Consider the following 27851-nt stretch of genomic DNA (forward strand, 5'->3'; position numbering starts at 1 on the left):
TCCTATACATAAAGAGGCTATGCCACACCTAAATTTTGCAAATGCACTTTTATGTGTTTGAGTAATAGTTTTACTCAAATATAATTCTGTTTCAAAAGTAGTTTTAAAAAGTTTATAAGTTCTTAATTTTTTACCAACATCATAGGATAAAATTCTCTGTTACCATTTGATTCTATACTTATGAAACAATATCTCCTCAAGTTGAGGAATTAAATTCTTATAAAATATATTATGGCAATCTGTATATAGATCTAAGTCACATTCTCTGAATTTTGCCATAATTCTAAAACACCAATTTTTTGTATTACTGATAGCATTTCTATGGCACCATATGAAAAAACTATGGTTTATTCTCTCCATGGGCATAACATTAACTCTAGCCTAGTGTCTACACATGTAGTTGATTCATAAATAAATCTTTATTTTGTAAGGGATTATTTGAATCATGTAGTACAGACCAATCAACATCAATGACATCATAGTGTAACCAAGCCAGATTATACAAAAATAACCTGGTTTGCTCAGAGAGAACCAAGCAATCATAAAGCTTGTTACAAATTAAATCCGATTTTATGGAGATATTTGAGGATTCATCTAGAGATCATAGGGTTGCTGTGCCCTCAAAGTTAGCTTGAACACTCAGTACTACATTTCTGATTACATCATGGTATATGCAAACAAATCTTGCAAGAGTTGAATATAAAAGCTTTTAATAATTGATTGAATTATACATGTACAATAAAAGTACTATTCATTTATTGTACATTGTTACCTAATGGGTGAATAGTAGTATCTTTGAGTACATGTACATGTACATGTATATGGTTGTATAGATTTGAACATGACCTACTGTAGTAAATTTCAAACAAGGAAAATACTGAAGAAGCATATAATACCAACTATGTATTCCTACTAGATATATGTATATGGTGCGTTTTGATGAGAAGATTTTTTTTTTTAGATTTGTTTCATAGTTTATTTCAGAATACTCAAAGAATACTTGTTTTAAAAATTTTCATGTTGATAGGCTTACATTGAATTAATTTAATTATCATGTACAAATGTACATGTAATGAGATTATGTTACTAGAACTATTGCTGTTGTAACATCTTGTTTATATTTTTATACCCCCACTCTAATGGCTATATCCATTGGTCAGTCTCTCCATCACATACTTTTGTAACAGATTTCTTAGCTTTTGCTGGAGGGAATGGTTAGATACATGTATTTGAGATATTGCTTTTATATGATGACTGGCTTTTCATGTTTGTCACCTAAGAACTTCCTGTTTAGAGTAAACAGTTGAATGGAGGTATTTTTAATATGATATAGTGTGCAGCATCTGTTGACATACTTTTTCGTTCATTGAAAAATGCTGTTATTTGCATGTACATGTAGATCTCACGAGATTTTTATTTCCTCCAAATATGGTACATGAATATGTATAGGAAAATTTGTACATAGAATGCTGTTCTGGTCTTGACTTCCTGGCTATAGTATTAAAAGAGGAACTTGTTTTACTACCTTAGAAAAAAACTTTTTTACTCAGGAAAATGTGTGATGTTTATGGTGTTTGATAACCAATTGAGAGAATAAACAATGTATATTGTACAAAAGATTTCTTAGAAATCTACTCAGAGTTATTGTTTTTGCCATGCTCATTTATCTTGTTCATGGTAATAAAAATCTCAAATGTAGGAGTCATTAAAAATTAAAACATCTTGAAAGCAGAGAAAAAAAGCTAAGAAATATATTGATTAGTAAGGTATACCTGGCATGACCTCCATTAATTATTTATATAGTGATATAATTAGTTATTATATCTAATGACAAGTCAGTGTTAATTCTTTGTCATATTTATTTTTTTGATATGTGTTCTTAGATGTGAAAATCTGTATTATGTTTAAGACACACATACATGTACATGCATATTGTTACCATGTAAAAACAAATGTACATATCAGAAGGCTCTCTGAACTGAATGCTAAATAATACAAAAGCTTGTCAATCACTTTTGAAAGTTCTTTACATAACTTGGTAAACTGAACCCCTATTTAAACCAAACTAAGGCTAAAAAAAAATATCTGTTTCGTGCTACCCTACCTAACCTATATTTTTGTGCCTACCCTAAACATTTTATGGTTATATTGTCTCATGCTCTGTTACTGTAAAGTCTAAATTGTTTCCCCGTTAACTCAATGTAAATTATTTTTGAAAAATAAAATAATTTCCCTTCATACATATACCTACCCTATTTTTTTTCTGCTGTTCGCAGGAAACAAGACTAAATTATTTTTACCTAAATTTATTGAATCCAGGGGGAGTTCATTTTAGACTGGTTTTACTGTATTAATTAACTCTGCTTTTGATTCAGTGGTCACATGAAAGTTTTTTTTCATGCGACTCAAAAGAGATCTTTAAACATGCGAGTTGTTTTCTAATGGTTAAATCCTATTATGTACAGTCAAATAAATGAGAAAACATGTCATCAAACTGAACATGTACTTTAAACTTCCCATGTAAAGATTATTTTAAATCTTTGAGCAATGACATCTCTTATTAGTGTATTCTAGAATTGTTTAAAGGACTTCTTAACATTTTGTACTCAGATATCCTCATATAAATGTATTATATTGCTCTTAATATTGTTAACACATTCAGAGAAAAACAACAATGAAATAATTAATCTGAAACATTATGTGATAAGAAAGTCTTCTGGAAAGATGTTACATTGTAATACATGTTCTTGTAAGAATTCCTTTGAAACCACTTGCTTTGTCAGTATTTGGTGTAATTGCCAACAATTTCCATGCAGCCACTTTCTCTGTAAACAACAGCCATGCTTTAAGCTGCTAAAATGTTAGTATTCACTGTCTTGAGAGCAGACTGATATTAGATATACATATTGATCTGTTCTAGGTCAAGAGATTACAGAGCAGAGAGAAAGAAAGAGTTTGAACAGACATGATTACAATGTAAAACCAATACTACTGCCAACACGAGGTAAGACCTTTGTTGAATTTAGGAGTGTTACATTTAAAGATACTTTCTTATAGCTTATTTACCACCATGATTTGTTTGAAAGTTTAGTTTATTTTGACTTGATGGCCTATAGTGATAGGGAGACTATTGTACAGGCATGTTGAAAAAGAATATGCTGAAATGTTGTGTATATGATGTTGTACATTTTGTAGCTTTCCACTTGTACAAGTAGTTCTGCTAGTTGTTTGTGGTGCTAGATATATAATACTTTGTGTTGTGTAAATTGAATTTTGGCCATTAATCAAGAATGAAAGTTGTTCTGTCTGAACTTGGTTTGAAGACATTTATAGGATTGGTATGTAATTGCACAATATAACTATTCAAGAATTTGTTCAGCTGTCAAACTATTTTTCTATTGACAAATTGTTACTGTACCTAGAATTTAGAAACAAATGATAGAATACCTGTAGGTGTGCCAGTATTCTTAAATCAATAACTTCAACACTAGTATGATTTGCACAATTATTAAAATAGTAGGATTCAACTCTAACTGTAGGCCAGAAGTCTTGTGCCTACTTAATTTGAGAGAGTACTACCTTGGAATTTTTATTTGTAGTCCTTCGGGCCCTGCCATGAAAAGTGGTGGTCGCCCTATAGTGATCACCCTATAGTGATCACTCTGTCTGTGCATCTGTCTGTCCTTACCAACTTGTGTCCAGGCAGTAACTTGTTTGATGTAGGCTTTTGATATTTTGCATGTGGGGAGATCACCTAAAGATGATGTGTTACATGCCATGGATGGTGGTTTTGACCTTGAACTTTGACCTCAAGGTCAAATTCTTGTTTTTCAGTGACAAACTTGTGTCCTGGCTGTAACTTTTTTTGTCTTTCAATGTGGGCTTTTGATATTTTTTATGTAGGCACATTGTAGTTCATGTAAAGATGATATACCCCATACCATGGATAATGGCCTTTGATGTCCAAGTCATGTCACTAATATATATGGCTTAAATGCAAGGGCAAGCCCAAAGAGATGGATTCCATCTCAATGATTTCTAGTTAATTCTTAAAATTTTACTGGTTTTAAGGACAGGATAACAAACTAATTTTGAGGACTACCTTTTTTATCTATCTGAAAGTATTGTGAGCTACCTAGTACCTAACTACAAAAGTTAATGTCAAAAGCTGAATATAGTACTAGCTAATATTGTGCCATCTTCTGTAAATGAAACCACCTTGATTAAACATATTTACACTGAATCTTGTTAGGCACAAACAGGTCCATATCATGCTGAATGATGATAAAGAAAGTTTTTAATAACCAACTATTGAAATGGTAGGTGTAAACAAATTAAGAATTAAAACCTCAGTTTGAATGGGTTAACCTACTTTGCAAAAGGTCTTTATGTGTATCATGTAAGCTTTAATTCATTGAAGCAAATTTACATATGCCTGTATCATGGAATGTGTGCTGTATCACTAGTAATGTGTCCCTCTGTGTGAGATAGTTGAAGGTTTTCATGGTTCTATTGAATTACAAAATGTACAAAATTTACATTCATGTTGAATAGTCTTTTTAAATCTATGAATATGGAATCTAATGAAATTTTGCCAAATCCCATAATTAGTACTTTGTGCTGATGAAATATGACATGCCATGCGTAAGTACTTGTTTACTTGAGAGAATACAAATCATATGACTACCATATCTCTGGCTTAATTAATCTTCAGTTTGAAGTTCCCTTGATTAATTTAATTTTAAAATACAACAGATGTATTTCTACAAAGGATCCATACAGTTAAAGTAATTAAAAAATACTGTTGTTGTAGGTTAGTGTGGTTGTTTCTTTGTTCCCATACTCCACAAGGTCAAAATTGGTTTTAAGATTATGGGCTGCCCTGTTATTTAAATTTTTTCAATCTATTTTACAAAGTACCCTTTTTACTAGATTTAGGGATTCCATTCGCTATGAATTCATGGTCCTTGGACTATCTTTCTTAGGAGGGATCTTTGTGTCCAGGATTACAAGCATTTATTACATGATCTATCTATTCAGATGCATATTCCAAGATTTTTTATTTTAAGTTATTTTTCTCAGGGTTGCCAAGTGCATAAATTGATCAGCTGTCCATAATTTGCCTTTCATATTTTATGTAGATTAAGGGAAATAAAGCTGGAGTAGAAATAAGAAAATTTGTCGAACTGCCAGGTCAAGTGGGCAAGTTTTGCCCAAACCGAACTGGCCTGGAGTGAAATTAACTTGCCCTGATGATATGACAGAAACAAAAAAATCAAATAAAATGGTTAGCCCGGTTTTACTTGGTGTGACTTTCATGAAACTTATTTGTTCAGGACGAGTGGGAGAGTGCTTACTTTGACCCAATAAATAAGATATTTGAAGTCCTGGTAACCAATGGTTGAGTATATTTTAATTATGTTGTACACATTTCTTAAAGCTTTCTGTTGATATGATAAACATATAAATTGCTTCTATTTACCGTGTTTCAATTAATATACATTTTTGTACATGTAGTTGACAAAGATTTGAATTAAAGAATATGATTTTATCCATTTTATTAATCAGTGAAATAAACTGTAAAGCATTTCAGTCTTCTTTTACAATGGCAACTCTGAAGGTTGGTAGTCTACAGACAAGTACCGGTATTCATGAAGATGAATGTTGTGTCATTACATTCATAGTTTGTATTTTCTCTTTTGATACCATTATTTGCTGTTCACATCATCTTTAGTACTTCATGCCATGCAATGAATATCAAGTAATCTTCTAAAGAATTCTGCATACCATGTTGTATGAACTGATATAAGGGTTATATTGATCAATTGTAGGTCGAGAAAGCAAGGAAATTGTTCCAACAGACACACAGTAAAACCAATAATACATGCCAACAGAGAAGGTAAGCTGTGTGTTATATGTCTCTTCACAGATGTTGTTGTTTTATTGTCAGTGATAAATAAAGTGCTGCCTGCCAAGTCTGTAGTCAGTGTTTCTGATCAGCTTTATAGTAATGTATGCTCTATTGTGCTTTGGGGTTGATGTAGTAATGTCAAACTACATGTATGTATATTTGTAAGAATTTGTAGTGTTCCCTGTACCTTTTGTAAAGGACAATGTAATCTTAGTAAAAAAGGGGCACTCTAGCAATTTGAAGGCACACCATGCAAATATTTACATCTTTTTAGGGAAAATTGACAGAAAAAGGCAGGGTGCCAACAGTGAGCACCTGCCCAAAACCATCTGTAGGGAACTCTAATTACACTTGTATGTGTTAATAACCAATTTAAAGCCTCAATCTAACTTAGTTGGTGCTGTATGACAACTATGTTTGTGTATGAGCAGATACTGGCAATAAGTTTAAACCCACTTCAGAAATGATTATTTCAACAGTTTATCCCCTTGAAGAATAAAAATATATAGTTATCCTAATCTTATAAGGTTTATAGCAGCATTGTGTCTTCAGGCCTATTACTGATTTAGCAGGAAGATGAGCTACTGAAATATTCTGTAGTCTGTATTTTGTACTGATAGACTGATACTGGTTTCTTATTGATCCAGGTCGACAAAACAAAGAAAGTGAACCAACAGTAAAACCAATACTGCTGCCAATAGACAAGGTAAGATGTCTGTTAGCTTCTCAGGGAATTGGAAAACAATTATTGTTAGCAATCTTTGGTGAGATATTTAAGCAGCTATTTGCCAAGCTTATGATGATGCCAAGTTTTGCTTTCTTTGGCATTTTATCCCATTTGAAACTCTTGGCTATTGTTGTGTATTATTTAAAGGCTTTAGTTATAATTGAACATGTATACTGTTTTCTTTCATTGATCCTCTGATTGTAGTATTCATTATGATACTGAGGGTCCTTTCTAACTAGTCTTATGATCATTAGATTTTCCTTGTGTAATACTTAATAAGTAATATACTCTAAAAATGGCATTTGGTTTTTGATATTTACTTATTTTGTTTATGAAATCTTCAACTGTTGGTTTCTAGACAGAGTGAAGACTTGCTACAAGTCTTTCACTACTGCAGACATGTATAATATGATAAAAAATACATATATTACAGAGAGACTTTTAGCAAGTCTACAATAATGTAAAATATGGCAAAATAGATCTAGGATAAAATATGAATTATATTGTCTGTCTGTCATAGTGGGTTTTTGAAGTGTGACAATTATATTAGTTTTAATTTACATCACTCCTTCAGAGGAAACATGACCATGGAACCCTATCATTCTGTTAGTTAAACTGTGTTACTAAATAAAATTATACATGTATAATTTGTTCCATCTTTATGTAGGAAAAATGTATATTTTCAATGCAGTGCACAAAAAAAAAATAAATTAAAAATAATCAGGGGAGGTAACTGTAGAAAACATAAAGTTTCTAACACTGTATTGGAAAACTTTCTAAGTTTTGCTCCTTTTTTACAGTAATGGCGAAATTTAAATTAAAGTTTACATTGTTAGAGATTGAATTTGTTGAATTCTTATAAATACTTGAACTGAAGATGTATCATGAAATTTGCTGTAGTGTGGTGGCATCTTATGTACTAGTAAATTATTTGAAAGTTTTTTGTTTACTATTTTTTTAGGGAAATTATTTCATGGAAATTATATCAGCAGATTGTATTTAATCAGGCTGTTTTTAATTGACAAGTATATTTTCAGTACTCACTTTTGTATACTTGGCTCTATTAATCAGTTAAGCTAAATGCCAGGTCTTATTAGTTCTATAGTAATGATAGGTCTTTGTATTTTTTTTTATGATTACTGAAAAATGCCCTGTATGCAATGTTGTGTTTATTTATGGAATAGCTTACTGAAACTTCAGTTTGTAATTCTTTTACCATGATCTTGCCATTTATGTCTAATGGCTTTGCCCTGAACACTGGATAGGTCAAATAACAGCATCATTGATTAATTTATGGTATGGTAATAAAGTGAGTAGATGGACTGAAAGCCTTGCAAGGCTGTATTACATCTACCTAGAAGTCTATCATGACTCAGTTTATGATCTACAATATAGAAAACATTTCTATGAAAATTATGTATTATATCATAATACACATATGTATCTTTATACAGACTCAAGAAAAAGGCAACAAGATGGTTCAAATGAATAATATTTTTTCAGTAGAATATCAATTTGAATTTTCACAATTTCTTGTTATTCGTGTTAATGCCATACATGTTTATATCATGATATTGAATTCTAAAATAAAACAAAGGTACACTCAATTTCTGAGTACTTAAACATATATTTCTGAGTGCAATTTTTTTTATGTTATGTGTCAATGATTTATGAATTGAGTTTTAAATTTGTTGATTTCATTAAAATCTCTAAAGCATTCAATTGAAATTTGTCATTAAGTTATGAATTAGGATTTTTGGTTTGATCAAATAAAAAAATTGGTATCCCACAAACAATAGATCTTTCATAGTATTTTTGTAACTTTTTTGCACAGACAGGAAAATGTATAAGCTAAACATTATCATTGTATAGACCTATTTTCTTGTTTATCTTTGGCAGACATTGCTGTCTGGATCTATGTTATATGGTAAGATTAAAATATTCTGTAGTCATTGTAATGTACTGACATATAGACTAATACTGGTTCCTTATTGATCCAGGTAGACAAAGCAAAGAAAATAAACCAACAGTATAACCAATACTGCTGCCAATAGACAAGGTAAGATGTCTGTTAGCTTCTCAGGTCCTCAATATGTATTATTGGTTAAATATTCTTTATATGTGTGTTATTGTATAGGGTTGAAAGAGTGTTCCACTTTGTTCATTATGTTCTTTAGATATTTAGCTCTGCTTGGACACTATGTTCTAATCATGTGTTTGTTCTTGAAACCTTATATTTAGATTTAATTTTGGACTTGCTGTTTTTTCCCTGAAGTCCTTATTATTGTTTTAACATGTTTACCAGTGAATTCCAGAGAGAATGTCTTGTAATATGTTGTATTGACTATTGGCCATTAATAAGGTATATACTGTTCTCCCTGTTTACCTTGCTGGCAAACACTCATCAATAGATTTGTTTCTTTTTCTATGCTTGATATGATCTTTTTACAAGTTATTGGTTTTCCTATCTTTTTGCACTTACTTGTATAAATGTAAGTGTTAATACATGTACATGCTTGTTGTTGCTCTTCATCATTAAGATGATGAATTTTTAATTTAGACCTAGAGAACCTGATCCAAAGTACATGTACACATCTGGAAGCGGGTTCCACAAAAACTAAATAAACCATGAACAGATATTGGATTTTCCTTGTTATTTATATAAATATTGACCAGATTTTTTGTTTAGATGAACCACTTTATAGTTCTGACATTTAAATTGAGTATTTACCTTTAAAGAAACATACAACATTTTTTGTAGATTTAAACTTGTCTAATGCTGATATGTCAGATAACTGCTATTAGTCCTTTGTGTATTTATATAACTTATAATCAGTTTCTTTATTTCTGTTTTAACAAGGAACTCAGACTTTTTTGAACTGATCAATTGTGTAACATTTTTTAACTTTAAAAAGAGGAAGGGTTGTGATCATGCCTAAGTACTTTAACCCTGCCACATTTTTCTGCACCTGCCCCAAGTCAGGAATTTCTGGCCTCTGTATATCATGTTTCTTTTATGTTGCTGGAGTCTATAAAGCCTAGAGGGCAATTATTTTATTGTACCTGTGTGTCATATAGTTAAAGGGCCAGCTGCAGCTGTTTGTTCGTATTTTTTAGGATTAAAATATAAATACAATAAATAATTTATTACTTGTTTATTAAAAGGGCAGTAACTCTAAAAGAGATTCCATTCATAACACCAAACCAGAGGACTACATGGAATGAATTATTAATGATTTAAATGTAAGTACAGCTGTTATAAATTATAGACTGTCTGAATCCTTTAAAGATCTTGTAAATATTATATTATTTAAGTATTATTAGATTTCTATTACATAAATGAAACTAGATAGGGAATTCAGAGAAAAAAAATCACTCAACTCAAATTGCCCAGAATGGTTTAACAGATACACCGTTTTATTGACATGGTCAGAGTGGATCACTATGTTTTAAAGTGTCAACTCAAAATTCAATGCATAGGTCTGAGAAGACTGGTTAAAAATTGCAGAAAATAATTACTTTTCACAGGAATTTAAAATATATATTGGAATGAAAGCTGCATCCCATTGTAACATAACTCATTTTGTTGCCAAAAAATTTTACACAGGATACAGGCTATGACATATGTTGAAGGTTATTTTCAGTAATTGAACATTTTGTGAAAATGAAAATATCATAGGAAAAAGTTTGATTTGTCATTTTTCTGCCACAAAAAACTTCATGTTTAAAAAAAAATATATATTTCAGTTTCATCATGGCCAAGACTAAGACGTCAACACAGCCTGACAGGAGATGTGACCTATGTGGATTCACCAGCAGGAATTCCTATATATTCAAGAAACATCGCCTGAGATGTAGGAGGGAGAAGAAAAAACCAAAAGGAGGTGTTACCAAAATCAAATTCAAACCCACTGGAGGTTCACTGCTCACCACCACCTCTAATTTACCCTCACCAACTAAACTAGCAAAGGATAATGGTTTGAAGAAAGCCTCACCCACCCGTGGAAGAAATTATAAATGTGAAGATTGTAGTTTTGTAACAACCAAATCAAAATCATTCCTTTATCATCAGATACAAGACCATAATAAACCCCATTCCATCTATAACTGCAGTGATTGTGAATATTCAGCCAAACATAAACACAAAGTTCAACGTCACCTAAAACTTGTACACAAGAAGCAAGTTACTCTGTTTGATATCAAAGTTGAATATGAAAATGAAAAGGCTCATGTAAAAGATGGTAAAGAAAAGGTATATGAGCAATATGAGGAAGTTGAGCCTCAATCAGATCCAAGATTTCAATACAATATTGACATAAATAATCCAATGGAGGAGGAGATTCCTGATGATGTGGTTGTGGTTCTTCCTGAAGCTCCAGAGGCAACACCCGAGGGCAATAAAGACCACATAATGGAAGTTTCTGGTGCAGATGAAAAAGTATACAAGTGTGAATACTGTTTGTTTAATAGCAATGACAAGAGCAAAGTGGCAAAACATGTGGTGACCACTCATCATAATGCAAAGATGTTCCATTGTGACCAGTGCTCATTTACTACTGGAAGAAAAATAGAATTAGTTGCACACAAGGCTAAACACAGAAAGATGCCTGCACTGCAGTGTGAAGATTGTTCATATTCAACTGACCATAAGCAAAATTTTGACAGGCATCGTGAAAACCATAATGTTGACAACACCTATAGATGCCAGTTATGTAGTTTTTCTGCAAGTAAAGAGTCAAGCATTACCAGACACATTCAGACATGTCATGATAGCAGTGCTGATAATTCTCAGACTTTGTCACAAAAAACTTCATCTTCAGACTCATCAGATATGCAGGAAGCAATGTCTGGAGCAGCACCTGATGGTAGAAACTTTGTCATGGGAGTTCAGTCAACAGGGACAGAACAATATTATGCACACTCCAACACCTATAACCAAAATACCTCTGTAGATTATTATGGAGACAACGATCAAAGTTTTAACTACAGCAATTCAAGTCTTAATTGGACAACAGATAATGATACCAGCCTTAACTACCAGTCAGCTTCAACAAATAAATCTTCAACAATGCCAGTCAAGCGGAGTGAGAAACTAGCATCAAAACAGGCAGCAGTGCTACAAGGTCCAGATGGATCTTATGTATGTCCACTTTGTGGCTTAAAGTACAAACGTTCATCTGATCTTAACAGACACATGAAACAGAAGCACAGTATTAGGATGAAAGATTACTTAGACCAACAACCAACTATGGTGCAGACTTCAAACCTTGACCTACCACCAGCACCAACTTCTGATGGTATACCACAACCCCCTCCACTCATACCGGCACCAAATCAACAGATTAATCTAGAACAAGATCAACAGACCACTGGTTTCCCAATAACAGAGGATGATACTGTTCCTCACATGGAAAATCGTTTGCAGCTGATGGATGGTTCATACACTGAGGCAAATCTGAAATGTCCCTATTGTCCTTATGAAGCTAAATGGCAAGATGAATTAGGGAAGCATTTGGCAATACATCAAGTAGAGAGAAGATACAGGTGTCCACACTGTGACAAGCAGTACAAGTATGTAGGAGATTTAAATGTTCACATTCGTAAAGACCACAAGAAGGAGCCAGAGTCAGGTGACTTAATCAGGGTACCAACTATTCCAAACAAGAAATCTTCTCCATCATTATTCAAATGTCCATCCTGCCCATTTACATCCCAGTGGAAGACTGAAGTGGATCGCCATTCTAAATTACACAGGGAGGGCAAACCTTACAAATGTAACTACTGCAATTACCAAACTCACTGGAAAGGTGACATTCGAAGACATCTATACAAACATCATCCTGACATAATGGCAGATGACCCAATTTTGGAAAGTGTTATAACTGTTGATAAGGATAAACTGACTCCCAGCCAAGAGGTTCTTTTAGAAATGGACAACCAGTCAAATGATTCTTTAGAGAACAGTGCTAGCTTTTATGCTGACAGGTCAATGAGTAATACACCAGAAAACAGCATGGACCAAAGTTATGATCCTATGGGACATGGTTATGACCACAGTGAGTCTGAACCATCAAGTCACGAACCATCACCAATGAAAGAAATGTCACCTGTTGGTGATGGTGAAAATGGAGAAACACCAATATTCAAATGTGACTATTGCCCTTTTGTGACTAATGCACCATCAAAACTAAAGGCACATGTGTCCACACATATGAACTTGAAACAATACATGTGTCCAATATGTGGAAGAAGGGCTAATTGGAAATGGGACATTAGGAAGCATATCAAGAAAGCTCACCCAGAGACCACTTTAGATGTAGTCAAACTGAGTAGGCAGGAGGCTGAGGCAACCATTGAGAAGTATATTAACTCTAATCCAGTTGTTAGGCGAGAACATCATCTCAACGTTATAGCTGGTCTGCCCCAAACTGTACAAGACAATAATGCAGAGCTGAAGTCTGAAAGAAGTTTTAAATGTGCTGCTTGTGGATATGAATCAAACCAAAGATGGATTGTCAGTAAACATATCAGAACTGTCCATGCTGGAATGGAGGTCAATATTATTTACCGTCCCAGTAAAGATAGCATGAACAACACCATCCTGACTGTGCCACATGCTGGAAAAGAAGAGCTCAGTGAACCAGTTATATTTGGTGATGAGCGAGCTGACACCAGCAGTCCAGCTCCAACTCAAACTATTCTCAATGTACCAATGATGAATACAGGAGCTACTCCTTCAAAAAAGGACCTAATGTCTGATAAACCATTTATATGTATGGATTGTGGTAAACAGTGTGCAACTAAAGCTGACATTGCTAGACATTACTACTACATGCATCGCAACATGGCTGTTAGAGTTGGCTATATAACAGAGAATGGTATTGTACCACTTGACAAGGATGATCCTGGACCAAAAACAAACACACAGCCTCCAAATCTACCAATGAAAATCATTGAGGCTCCAACAGAAAAATTTCTACCACTTGATATCAAGCCATTTATGTGTGCTGAGTGTGGAAAGAGAGCTGCTCTGAAAGGAGATGTTAAAAAACATTTCAACTACATGCATCCAGGGATGGAAGTTAGAATAATTTATGTAGGAGATGGAATGTTGGAGTCTGGTATGGTTGAATCCCCCTATCTTGTCAGTACTTCTTCAGAAAGGATTGAGTCAAAACCTGTAGAATCAGTAGGAACATTAAAACTACCAAACACACCAAAGAAAACACTGATGTCAGCTAATCCTAAATCTTTTGGGTATACAAAACCATTTATGTGTTCTGAATGTGGAAGACGATCCAACTGGAAATGGGACTTAGGGAAACACATGAGAATTAGACATGCAGGTTCAACTGCCCATATCATTACATTGTCTGAGGCAGAAGCAAGAGCTACTTATGAAAAATACATGCAAGAGTTCAGCCAGTCAATCCACACTTCACCTGTGAAGAAACATCCCAGTACTAAATTAAATGAGAAAGAATACCAGCTGATAAACTTTAATAGAAGTGCTTACAGACAGTTCAAATGTTCTGTCTGTCCTTATCGATCAAACTGGAGAAGTGATCTGCTTAGACACATCAAACGCAAACATGGAGTCAGCAAAGGACATTTGATCATACTTAGTATTGAAGAAGCCAAGGAAAGTTTAGATAACTATGATTACAACCCTAGAAAGAGAAGGAGAAATACTACAGGAAGTACTGGAGATGGGGAAACTAAAGAAGGTGGAGATGAAGAATCCAAACCCAAGCCAGCTAAATTTTCTGAAGCAGATAAAATGGGAAGGATATGGAAATGTGCCAGATGTTCTTTTGTGAACAAGGACAAAATGATTGTGGCCAGGCATCTTTATAGTCTACACAGAGTGAGAGCATTCACGTGTACTAAATGTAACTATGCAACCAACCATAGAAGCTCAGCCTATCGTCACATCAAACAGAGACATGAAACAGACAATATAAGCATCTGTAAGATAGGGATCAAGTACATTAGATATGATCCTTCCAGACATACGTATGTCAAGTCTGCAAAGGAGAAGGCCAAAGCTGAAGGAAAGGATATTGATATGTGTAGTGCTGCAGCAGTGGGAGAAAATGGACAACTCTTTCCAGGCTTCAAAAATGATGATGAAGAAAATCTAAGGGATGAAAATTTAAAAATGGAAGAAGGGTTTGAAGATGAATTTGACATTACACAAGATGAAGTATCTGATGAAGAAGACAACGATGAGGAAGAGGAAGAAAAAGATACATATACATTTAAAGAGACATTCAAATGTAAACTTTGCACATTTCAGTCTGGATGGCGATCAGCAGTCTGTCGACATATCCGTCAAAAACATAAGTCCACTAACTACCAGAGACATATCAAATGTGTCAAAAAGTTTGTAAAAAATAATGGAGTGGAAGAGCAAGAAGAGAAAGATCTGAAGCAATATCTTTGTACTGTGTGTCCATATAGAACTGCAAAACATAGCTTGCTAATGTTGCATATGAACTGTCACAAACCTCAAGCTGGAGTTCAGCAAGAAAAGTGCAAATATTGTCCATACTATGTCAAAGCTCCTCGCCTAATCCAGCAACATGAGAGATTACATTTAGAAGAAGAGAGAAAGAAACAGAAAACCTCTGATGCTACGACTGACACACCTCCAACTCCTTCAAAAGATAAAAATGACTCAGTGTTTGTACATCCATCCACTCCACCAGTTACCAAACGTCACCAGTGTCAGAAATGTCCATACCGTACCAACAGCAAGAATGATTTCTATTACCATAAACAATTCCACAGACCAAAACCTACATCAGAATACAAATGTGATGAATGTGACTATTGGGTAGGATTAAAGAGGCTTTTGAAACAGCATAAGAAGGTCCACGATGCTGATTATAAGGATAGAAGGTCGTCTACATCATCCATTCAGTCATCACCCTGCAAATCTGACCTCTCAGAGTCAAGTTATGTGTATGACTCAGTGCAGCTAGCTATCTACAAACAGAAAGTTATAGCTTCCAAGATCCAACCAAGTATTTCGCATTCCCCAGTCATGTCACCAATGAAGATAGCATGTACAGTTGGGAATCGTCCTGGTTATGTTATGAAAAATGGCGGATATAGGAAGGTCCATAAGTGCTCTAAATGTCCATACCAGAATATCAGGCTCAGGAACTTGAGACTGCATGAGTTAATGCATGGATACAGAAAAAGTAAGAACCAGTTGATGAAATGTCCTGATTGTGACTATTATGTAGGTTCCAAAGGGCTCCTCTCACATCATATGAAAGTACACCTGCCAACCTACACTGCTGACAATGCAGACAAGTCCAGTACTGATGCGGATGTGGAAGAACTTACAGGGGAAGACACCGAGAAGGAATCTGATATCTCTGACATTCAGTTTGAAACCAAAGTAGACACCCTGTATGAAATTGCAAGGTTTAAGAAATACAGCTGTGAAAAATGTCCATATGCCAGTGCTAAAAGGTCACACTATGAAAAACATGTTGAACTTCATGGGAGTAAACAAAGACACATGTGTAAATACTGTGACTACAGTGTACCATCAAAGAATCTTCTGGTCCAACATGAAAGACTGCACTGTAGCCCAAACCAGAATCTCCTAGCCATACAGTCACTGTCAAACCTTCTACAGCTGCCAGATGTCCCAGCTGATGTTGCATTAGCCAGTGCTCTGCCTCCTATTGATACAAAGAAATCATATAAGGTTAGTGTGACTCATGATCACATGGAATTGTATGAGAATTCCAATCAATTAGATATAGAACCTAAGAAGTTGTATCGCTGTGACCGGTGCCCCTATGCAAATGTGAGAAGAGATCATTTGTTGACACATCTTAAGTTTCATATGCTAAAGAGTACCTTATCCTGTCCATACTGTGATTACAGTGTCTCTAAACAGCACCACCTAGCCCAGCATATCAAGGTACATTTCTGTCCCCTGCCTGAATTGTCTAATTGGTTGACAGAAAATGGCCAAATTGATCGTGTAAAACAAGGTAAAGATCCAGACATCAGCGAAGCATTATATGTAGCTCAGCTGTACAAACGAGATGGGGATATGGAGGAGAGCATTGATGCAAAGCCTGATGTAGAGTCTCAAAATGTCAATGGTGAAGTTAAAATGGAAACAGATGAGCCTGCAGATAATAAACAGGGCGATGAAGAAAAAGAAGACAATGATAAAACCCCAGTGAAACTGAACAAACCAATTGTACGAACTCAGTCTCCTGGTAGTGATACAGATAATGAGATTTCATTCAAAGACAGTTCAATTGTTATAACACCCACTGTCAGTAAGGAGGACAGAGATAAAGAGATAATGTCTGATGACACCGAGAACAACAATGGCGAAAAGGGAGATAACTATGTCTGCCAGTACTGTGACAGAGAGTTTGAAAAGTCCAGTGTTCTCATTCAACATGAAATGCAGCATCTTATTGGGAATAATTTTGAGGTTGGTAGTTTATAATGATACCATTATGCTACATGTAATTTGTGTAGTTAAGATTTGAGGATTCAAACATCAGATTTTTTTTCATAACTTCATGATTAAAGAAAATTCAGAGTTGTTGTGTCACGGTTCATTTAAAGAAAACATTGGATTTCATGCAAAATTATTGAAAATAATAGGTAATTAAATAGAAATGGAAGTACTGTATATACTGGCATATACAATCAAGGGAATAAATTAGGTTTGAAAATTAACTTGGTGAGGGTCATAATCATTTATATAACCACCGAGTTGTTAAAGGACTGTTGATGTGTTCTTTTATAATTTAGAAGTAAAAAGTTTAATTCTACTTATTTGACCAAATTCTACAGTCTATTAATAAGTGTTTATCAGCATTTTATGTATTATAATCATTGTAATTTTTTTTGTATTTCAGGTCTACCTCAGTCAGGTAAGTCAAGTTTAGAGGTTAAAGTGTTATAATTTCTTAACCCTTAAATTAAGCAGTTTGTTCTAACAAACAGCTTTACAAAGCATGTACAAATTCTACATTGAACTACAAATGTCTTCTCAAGTAGAACACTGTGACAATGACATAAATGATACCAGAATGGGATAAAAAAATTTTTGTCTTCATGTTCAACTACAAAGATATTTTTTGTTCCACATTACCTATCAGAACTAGAAAAAATGGTACCCTGTGTATAATATTGAAACCACAGTAATACAATTATACTTTTACCTGTATTTCAGGTATAAGTATTTGAAAACAGTGTTGTTGATTTCGATTCATTTTAATTAATTTAATTTAATCATGTACACATTTCTTAAAGACTGTACATATGTTAAATATAATTCCCTATTTTTTGTCTATGAAACTTGCTACATCAAACAGAACACTATGTTTATACAGAAAAACATTTATAATTGATACAAATGTATTCCATCAAATTATTTACTACAAAAACCTCCAGCCTAAAGTTCCCTACATGCATGATTTCAGATATAGCTTTATGGTTATGAAATAGAAAAAACACTAAGGTAATTACTGTCGAATTTGAAGCTTAGCACTGATATAAAAGAAGTAATGTATAAGTATTAGGGAATATAGCAGTGGCAAGCTCATGCAATATAATTATTTCTCATGCCAGTAGTTGTAATACCAGTGTAATAAGCCTTTATTATAATGCTGTGCATAATTTAAGAGGTACTTGTATAATGAAGGTATACTTGAAATAAAACATCATATTTTTCAGTTTTCATCTACTGATGGAGAAGTAACAGAACAAGACGTAGATGAACAAAATCAAACAGAATCGGGAAAAGAAGAAGCAAAATTGTCCACTGCCATCTCAGAAAATGGAATGGTTGATGTGGAAAATAAAACAACAGACTCGAGCGAAGACAATGTTCAGGATGTGACTGAGGCAGCACAGCTTAGTGGTGAGAATGAATTCACCTCACAAGAAAATGGTGTTCAGCTAAAAAATGTTGAGGAAAAGATGGAAGCTTGAGGAGAAATGACGAAAGTTATATTAATTAAAATTACTTTTATTTTGTACATTTCAAGTCTAAAAATATGGTTTATCCTGGTATTGAGCTGTTTCTGGTTATGTCAGCTTTGAAGGTATATATATTTTTTTGTATTCGTCTGTACTTTTAATTAATTAGTTTTTTTTAGTATTCAGTAGATGCATGTACTTTATAATTCGTAATATTCTTTATTATCTTTAACGATAATGTAGAAATTGATGTATTTTTGTTTAATTTTCAGCAATCTTAAATCTCCTGTATAATTTGAATCCATTCTGCCTTATTCATTCTAAAAATTGTTCTTCTTTTTTCTCTTTTAGAAATTGTTCTATAATTTGTTATGTTGTAAATGGAATTGTATGGTTTAATTTTGGCTGTAAGAGAGGTGCTCTTAAATACTATGCAAAATGAATAATGTTTTATTGATTAGTTTTGTATGCATTAAAGAAAGACTGATCAGAGGTCAAATATAATGAATGATATAAGTACTTTGCTACAGGTTTTATATTATTACACTTTTATAATATTTTAAACAACTTATTGAAGTTGACAATATGTCAACAAAAAAAGATTTTTTAAAAGTTAAATCAATAAAGCAAAACATAGGTCCTAAATGATTGAAAAATCTATTGTTTGGCACATTTTTTTTTGGACTGCCCTTTTATTAAAATTTTCAGTTGATATCCAAGGTTAAAAATTGTAGACCACTTGGGATGAAATTAAAAAGAAAACTTTCTGGCCTCCAGACATCAGTATAAGAAAGAGAACTCTGACAGTTATGACATTTTAAGATGTACATGTATGTCATTACACATGTAGGATTTATTTTGTCCTTTAGGAGTGTTTTTAGTGAGAAGAATTTTTTATTCAATTAGAAATAAATTTATGCACTTTTGTTTTTTAGTGAGAATCATTAACATGTTAAGTTAATCAGTTCCAACAATCACAAGACAAAACCAAGATGTTTCATGCAATCTTATGTTGTTTTTTTATTATTCTTTTTTGTGTCCACTGTTGCACTTTATACATGTATTGGTATTTCTAGTGAAGACAGGTTTTTTAAGTCTACATTCACTGTAAGGTTGTGTAAAATATTTTTTCATGAAAAAAATAACTTTGTTTTAAGTAGGTCACAGGAAACGAGATATTTACTCTTATAAGTCTGAAAGTGCTTTTCTGGTAAACATTCCAACAGATGCTTTATTTGCACAAGGAATTTGGCTTCATTATGTCTCCCTTATGTCTTCTCCCATTTTAGTGGGGAATACTATAATTTTGGCCCTGTCTGTCTGTCACAGTTTTGTAAAGACAACTCCTCAGAAACTACTGCACCAAAAGGGTTTATTCGTTTATACCTGTTCTGGTCCTGTTAAAGCCAAGACAAATGAGATTTGTGAGCTCTTACCACAATGGCTTGTAAAAATAGTGTTGAAGTATATTGTTTGTACACAACTTTTATTAATTTCTCACAAAATTTTGAGGTTTCCAGGTGGTTTTTCAATCCAAACATATTGACAACATGCTTCAGCAGACAGAATATACAGTCAAAAATTGTTTTGACACAATAGGCCTTCATAGTTATATTATAGGATATTTAAACTGTAGAAGCATGTGGCAAATTTCTCCTGCAAGGCATAAATTTATGGAATAAGCATTTTTTCCCTTATGTGGCAGAATTTACACATATTGGGTCAATTTATCACTAGGTTACTGTGTCATGTGGATGACCTGCTAAAAAAGTCATTGTGGGCAATTTTACTGAAATTCATGTAATATGCATATTAAGCCAATTTTATTTTCTGGACCTCATTTGATATTAACTGAATATACCCTTTTCATGAAATTTTGTAGTTAGTTAGGATATGATATGCAAATGTGCATTTACCAGGAATTTATGATCCACTAAAATTTGTTTGAGTTATTCCCCTTTGACCTTTTTAACAAGGGCAGATGTATGTTTTGTTGACAAAAACAAAATGTATACAAGAGGACTCCACTGTGTTATTTGTTACTTGTTATTGTTTTATTGCAATCATTCCATTTGTGTCAGTTTTGGTCACAAGCCTTGCTAATTGAGTGATGAAGTTTAATATTTCCATAATGTCATTCTTATCTTAGTGGTTTGAATAACAATCTTTGAAGTACTTGTTTTTAAATGTAAACTCATTTATTGAAATAAAATCCACATGTTTAATAGTATAATCTTTATGTAGAAATTTTCATTGTTTGTCTAGGAAAGAAAACTTCAGGGATGCATTGAAGAAGTATTATATATTTCTTTGTCATTGAATGTCTAATGATGTTATTTTTTTCTATCTTATCAAGATTGGACACTTGCAAAAGAGTTTTGATTTTATTTCAGTCTGTTATGTGTTTTTTGTTTGCAACTAATACATTAAATCTTGCCAATGGACTATGTTGAATTGATATTTTTTTTTTTTGTTGAATGATGGTTTCAATTCTGTAAACTGATATTAAGCAATATAGTGTTTATATATAATCATGTTTTATCAATGAAATGTGACCAGTATAAATATGCAGAATTGTACATTAAGTAAATGATACATACAACTTCACACTTATCATGGGTCCTTATGATGACTTATTAAAGAAAATTTACATAGCATAACTTATTTATTTTTCTCACGCCTATGACCTAATTCCCAAGTTCTGTCTTAATAGAGAAAGAAACTAAAAACGGAAATAAAGTTAAAAGAATGACATATCCTGTTAATGGTTCAACTATTTGTTCCTTTCTATTAAAACTTGTTATGGTTAAGTTGCTACTGACAGGCTGTCTTTGTGTTTCTTTGAAAGTCAACTTTGATTACTTTAAAATTAAAAGTATTTTAATACAGTCTGTTTTATTATTACAAATAGTTGAGAAAAATAAATCTTAAAAATAATTTTCCACATGCTTTTTTGTAAGCCGGTCCTTAAATAGGGGACAATATAGTATATTGGAGCCTACTTTTCTTTCACACTTCACACACTAACTCACAAATACTGCCACCAATTTTTGTGAAACTTTGGTGAATTTGTTTCATTTGATTGATGTGATTTTTTTATCAGTTTCCAATTTTACTTTTCTGAGCAATGGGACTTCATTTGTACAAATATGGGGTGATTTTATGTTTTTATATGGCCACAAATTTTTTTATGTTTATTAATTGTGTCAACCTGTCAAGGTCATGGTCAGGATCTTGGCATTTGTTAATTTAAGTTTATTTAAGAAAACTTGATTAAAACTTATCCAACCTTTTTGTGCATATAGTGCCTAGGAACATGGCGGAGGGTCCTATAGTTTTTGGAGGTTTTTGCCCTACCCTTCCCCTTTAGGAAATAAGGCACTAAAAGCAGAAAAATAGGTGGTATCATTAGAATTGATAGAAACACTTTATTGCTGATCAGATATTTATGATTTAGATGTCAATCTTCCTCTTGAAATTCTAATTTGATTTTTTTACAGGGTAGGCTTATCTTCAACTGTTTTGGAGTTAAAGTGGTATGAAATTGGGCCACGCCACTCTGTGGTTGTATCATGCAGCACTTCACTAGGCCATAACTTAAAAAAACATTCATTAGTTTCACTGTAACTTTGCTGATGTGTTTGTTTATATAAATGAAAGCTTCCAGTTTGTGATACTCTTATATGTTACACGTGCCTCCTATTAAATATCAAAAAGTGAACTTGTAGTCCAATATTCAATGACACCGATTTTGGCTTGCTACTAAACTTAACTCACAATCAATCAGTGATTTTGTAATTTCTCCCCATAAAACCTTTGCGTAAATATATGTATGGACTTGGTTCAAAAATATAAAAAAAAATCACAAAAACTTGGAAGAATTTAGGTCGATTCAGGGGGACTATGCAAGGATGATGTTTTTCACATCTTTTGACATAGTACATCTATATGTGTACATTATTCGCAAAATAAGTGTATTCCTTTTTCGAAAATATACTTGACATTTTAAAACTATATTGCGTTGATTTTAAAAGCTCATAAGAACTTGTGTTGTAATGTTTTATATGTACGGACTTGAAATAAAACTTTTGAAGTTTGAACTTTGTTGTGTAACGCAACAGTTCGTCAAACAGCAAACTTCAAGTGAGTCCGAAATGGTACGAACTCAAGCGAAGTTGTGCTATTCTCTTAGATCAGGTGACTTCGTAACCTTGATACAATTTTGTGTTTCTCAATCAAAAACTCGGAGTTTAGGAGTTTCTCAGCTATAGTAAAAAAAAAAAAACAAAAAAAAAAAAACAAAAAAAAAAAAAACACGTAGAACACATGTATGGTATTTAGGTTACAGACCACCAATTCAACCAATGAGCATTTGGAACGTACGCAAAAATAGTCCTACGCAGAAATTACCCCTGTTCCTCATAGTGCTGTGAAAAAAGTTCTCATCTTATTTAAAAAATTTAAACAGTTTCTGAAAGGAAAAACATTTCTGTACATTTTATAGGTGCATTTTGCTTCTTGTGATGTGAAGCCTAATCTCCATAATGATTTTTAAATATACCCCTATCTTGTGAAAACACTGGGATTTCCCATGCTATTTATAGACCCTTCACTTCCGATGACCAGTACTGCACTGCAAGTCTGCTAACCCCACATGCCATTCTGAGGATTGTGAGCTGACATATGTAGAATCATGCTGATATATAGTCCTCTGCAGGTTAAAGTTAAGGTAAAGTCCAGAGAAGCCATTGAATATTGTGAAATTAGCATAGAAGCCTATGGAAAGTGGAATTAGTGGTTTTTAGCCTTAAGCTGAAGCCATGGCAAAATGAAAAGTTTCTTGAAATAGCTTTAAACTACTTGAAGATCTTGTTAACTTTGCCATGAGAGGAATACACTACAAAAATCCTTCAAAATGTGCATTTTTTTAAGTTATAGGTCCAAATTATGGAAAATTGGTCTTTTTGGCTGATTTTTATGTCCTATCTTGTAAAAAGTGTAGAAAATTTACTATAAATATCAAATATTAAACTTTGAGGGCTATATTTACCTAAATATGGTGGTAATAAGCACTTGAAATCAAGTTTTGTGTAGATTTGAGCAAAAATTAGGTTAGAAATGAGGAAAAACTCACTTTCATTACTGCGGTTAAGGCCATATAAGCATTCCCCTATGGCAACATGGAAAATCCATTATTGAGTACTTTTTTTGCTTTAGGTGCCCTTTACTGGTCATGTTTTAATGTGAAAACACTGTATTTACAAATTTAAAGCCAAATATATCACCTTTTGTGAAAATTTAAAGATTTAGGATTTTTGACATGTGATCAAGAAAAAGGGGGAGGCATGTCAGAAATAAATTTTTAAAAATAGACCAATTTCTCAGAAAATGATTACTTTTAAAACTATTTCTTCATTAATATTGTTAAAAAACAAGTTGTGATTGATATTTTTTATTTGAAAAGTCAGAAAAAGTTCTTTGCAAATATTTAATGCATTTAAGTATGGTAGAATATTGTCACTTTTTTGCTCGCACAACTTGGTTACCCTATATTTAAAAATCAAATATTTAAAAAAGTGCTTGTCACATTTCACTGAAACTTTGCAAATGCATTCAGTATGTGTGTAGGAAGATACCTGTATAGTTATTTATTTTTTGTAAGACAAAAAGTGACTGTTTAGGTTACAGACCACCAATTCAACCAATGAGCATTTGGAACGTACGCAAAAATAGTCCTACGCAGAAATTACCCCTGTTCCTCATAGTGCTGTGAAAAAAGTTCTCATCTTATTTAAAAAATTTAAACAGTTTCTGAAAGGAAAAACATTTCTGTACATTTTATAGGTGCATTTTGCTTCTTGTGATGTGAAGCCTAATCTCCATAATGATTTTTAAATATACCCCTATCTTGTGAAAACACTGGGATTTCCCATGCTATTTATAGACCCTTCACTTCCGATGACCAGTACTGCACTGCAAGTCTGCTAACCCCACATGCCATTCTGAGGATTGTGAGCTGACATATGTAGAATCATGCTGATATATAGTCCTCTGCAGGTTAAAGTTAAGGTAAAGTCCAGAGAAGCCATTGAATATTGTGAAATTAGCATAGAAGCCTATGGAAAGTGGAATTAGTGGTTTTTAGCCTTTAAGAGGTACATTTTGATTTCTTATGAAGCTAGAAATGACGGTTCAATTGCACCTTTCTGCAACATTAGGTTGAGTAGTAATATATCATTATGCATATTATATACGACTGTAGAGGACTGGAATTTCAAGAACAAGAAGGCTCTAACAATATTAGCGGCTTAATAAGGAAAAGTGGAAAATTTTCAACAATTCTGCACACCAAGAGTAATTTTTCACCGGACATGGATATTCGAATATTCATTAAATGTTCTTTAAATATGATATTAGGTACACAGATTAAACGACTTTTTTAAGGTAAGAAATTTGACACTATAACCATAACCATTCATTTTGCTTTCTATTCGTTTTCCGTTTTGCTTTCCGTTCCGAGGACGGTTCTTCGTTTTAGACCATTTGACAAAGGTCTCACTAACCACTTCTAACGTTTCCATTACTTTACATGTTAAAAAAGTCATTTTGAAAGTCTCACTGAATTCCCAGGACAAATGACATCTTAAAGTTGCATACCGTTGCAAAGCTTGGAAAATAAGGCTTCCAAAATCATTAGGCTAATGGGACGATGATTGTAGAAATTCTTCACAAAATTTACTTGAATGAATAATACTGAAAATCCACATTTTTACCTGTTCTGCTAACTGACAGTATGGAGGCAAATTACTCACATATGTAAACAATATTCATACACTTTTGTAGGTAATTACATATATGATTTGAAAGTACACATTCTCAGCTTTATTTTGACTACTTTTAATCATAATACACACAAATAATGCACTTACAATGCGTATGTCTAGGTTCAGTGTGTTTTTGGTACTACATAGGGGGTGGCCATTTGACCCGGAAAAGGTTACTGCAATTGTAAAATGCTCCAAATATACATAGAAGGTCTGAAAAATTCCCAACGCCCTAGACCGCTCGGCCAGCTAGGCTACATAAAATATAACTTTCGCTGGCCGGGTCACTCCTCCTCGTAGGATTAATCTAGGACTGCAACAAGAGGTTGTCCATTCATTTTCATCATGTGCTAATGTTCGCGCTCTAGATTTACTTACGAGGAATGATCAATAGGTTAACGAAAGCTATCTTTTTATATAGCCTAGTAGGCCGAGTGGTCTAGAGCGTTGGACTTATTGAAATATTTTAAAATGTTTATCAGTTTTTTATAGCCAGCAAAAAAGTGGCCATAGTGGCCAAAAGAGTTCCGGTATAAAAATGGTGTGCACACAAAACACAAAATGGGTAAAACAGTAGTCGACTAAGTAATAGTCAGTTAGAGTAAAATTTCACTTAATATATTCTAACTAGCTTAGAACGTAATGTTATTTTTAATTGGCCGGCATTTGGAGGGCCAATTGTGATGTCACGACTTCATGACCATTCTGAACGCGTTATTTGCTATGTAGAGTTGTATATTTTCATGATAATTATACTATAGTTGCATGTCTTGATAAGCATATTTTGATTTAGTCATTGTACCGTTAGTCTTATATCCAGAAGTTTATCTCTATTATGATTTTAAGTGATTCGCTATAGGAAAGGTGATGAAGTACAGTTGGTGTTGATTTGGTGCTTAATTTAGGTTAGTTATGTAAGGTATGATAATTAAAATAGTTGGTGCATATATGTGATGCAGTAAAATTCTATATGATTCAGCAAAAATTAAAAATAAATAAAATTGGATTTTAGCCTAGGTAAATTGATAATGTCTTAACATATTTGTAAATTTAGCCAAAAGAAAGAAATATTTGTAATATTGAATAATACATAATATGTGACAAGAGACTAAATAGGTTTGAATTGTTGGTGCATTGTACTTGCTTAATTGCCTTGCAAATGATTTACGTAAACAACTGACTCTTTATAGAGATTGGTAAAATGTATTTAATTGCTTTAGGTAATAGTTTCCATTTTTTAAGGATAAATAAATTAAAAAGTATTAGACATAATAGATAAAGTAAGTTTGAGTAAACGTAATCTTATATAACCAAACGTCTCATATACTCAGGTGTTATGAATATTCATCTTTGGTAATCAAATGAAATTAAGAGATTTCATTGGTAAATAAAGACAGGTCCGACAGCACGTGATACTGGGTTTTTAAGGGAGCTCAACCCAGCCCTGGTATCACTGTGTACGTTTAGGACAACAAAGAGTAAAAAATTGATATCTTTATTTACCAGGTCAGCCTCGAAAGCACACAGTGTTCGATGGGCCACGGACACAAAACCAAACTACACGCATGCCAAAGATAGCAAGAAAACACCAACACTCCACTAAGACTCTACCATGAACTAGTAAATGTCACTCCACTCGAAAACTATAGTCCATAATTACGCGTCAGACGGGGAGGCAGTCGACATCTCGAGGAGCCATGCCATGCCCTCGACCTCTTCGCTCCGACCGCACATTTTACGACATTACACATAGTTGGTGTTAAATTGGTGTTGAACAGTATATAAGGGCTTTAATTTTCAGATTTTTTGGGGGGAAATTGAAGATTGATATTAAGTAGAGGAATAGAATGGGATAGCTAGTCAAAAAAGGGATTGAGACTTTACATATTTGGCCGATCAAACTTGATATTCAGGGATATACGGTGGCAGACTGAATGTAAAATTCGATCTATTTTATGTGGTTAAGGGATGTGTTTCTGGAGACAAGTGATGCAAGAGGAATATTGTTTTTGAGAATTGCAACTTGCCGTAACTGGAAGTTAACTCGTTATTGTTGATGATGTTTCTTTGACGTTTTGATGTATACTTGCCTTAACAGGAAGTATTTGTATTCCGGACAATATGTTCCGACGTTCCGAGGTTATTGTGAATGATTGACGTTAGTAAAACTTGCCTTCGGATGCACTTACAGTTACATTAAGGCGCACTGTTTCGCACACCAAGTTTCTCGGTCAAATTTTGATATTTATTTGATGTTTTTTTTTTTTATCTCATCATTGGTTTTCATACCTCAAAAATAGCATATGAGGATGAAAGTATAAAAAATCATGGAGTTTTCCCAAAACTTAAGACTGGGTACTAAAAGGCTTGTTTTGACTTTCTTTTCTGCATTGCAAAACTTATTTGCACAGAA

At 33.3% G+C, this 27851-nt stretch overlaps 1 protein-coding gene across 2 annotated transcripts in view; it reads left to right on the forward strand.

The window, feature by feature from the left end:
- LOC148616086 (uncharacterized) overlaps positions 1 to 22711 on the forward strand; it is a 28019-nt gene extending 5308 nt beyond the window's left edge. For both annotated transcript variants that reach the window (XM_088582784.1, XM_088582785.1), the window contains exons 2-9: positions 2921 to 3004; positions 5832 to 5899; positions 6559 to 6617; positions 8639 to 8697; positions 9804 to 9881; positions 10386 to 17115; positions 17549 to 17563; positions 18369 to 22711. In XM_088582784.1, coding sequence (XP_088438910.1) covers positions 10393 to 17115; positions 17549 to 17563; positions 18369 to 18626 — 6996 coding nt within the window. In that variant the 5' untranslated portion in view covers positions 2921 to 3004; positions 5832 to 5899; positions 6559 to 6617; ... (1 more) ...; positions 9804 to 9881; positions 10386 to 10392 and the 3' untranslated portion in view covers positions 18627 to 22711. The remainder of the gene's footprint in view (positions 1 to 2920; positions 3005 to 5831; positions 5900 to 6558; positions 6618 to 8638; positions 8698 to 9803; positions 9882 to 10385; positions 17116 to 17548; positions 17564 to 18368) is intronic.
- Positions 22712 to 27851: the final 5140 nt, after the last annotated feature.

Source organism: Perna viridis, chromosome 5, assembly GCF_037379345.1.
Source record: "Perna viridis isolate PV_CMFRI_1.1 ecotype Kerala chromosome 5, ASM3737934v1, whole genome shotgun sequence".
Lineage (NCBI taxonomy): Eukaryota > Metazoa > Mollusca > Bivalvia > Mytilida > Mytilidae > Perna > Perna viridis.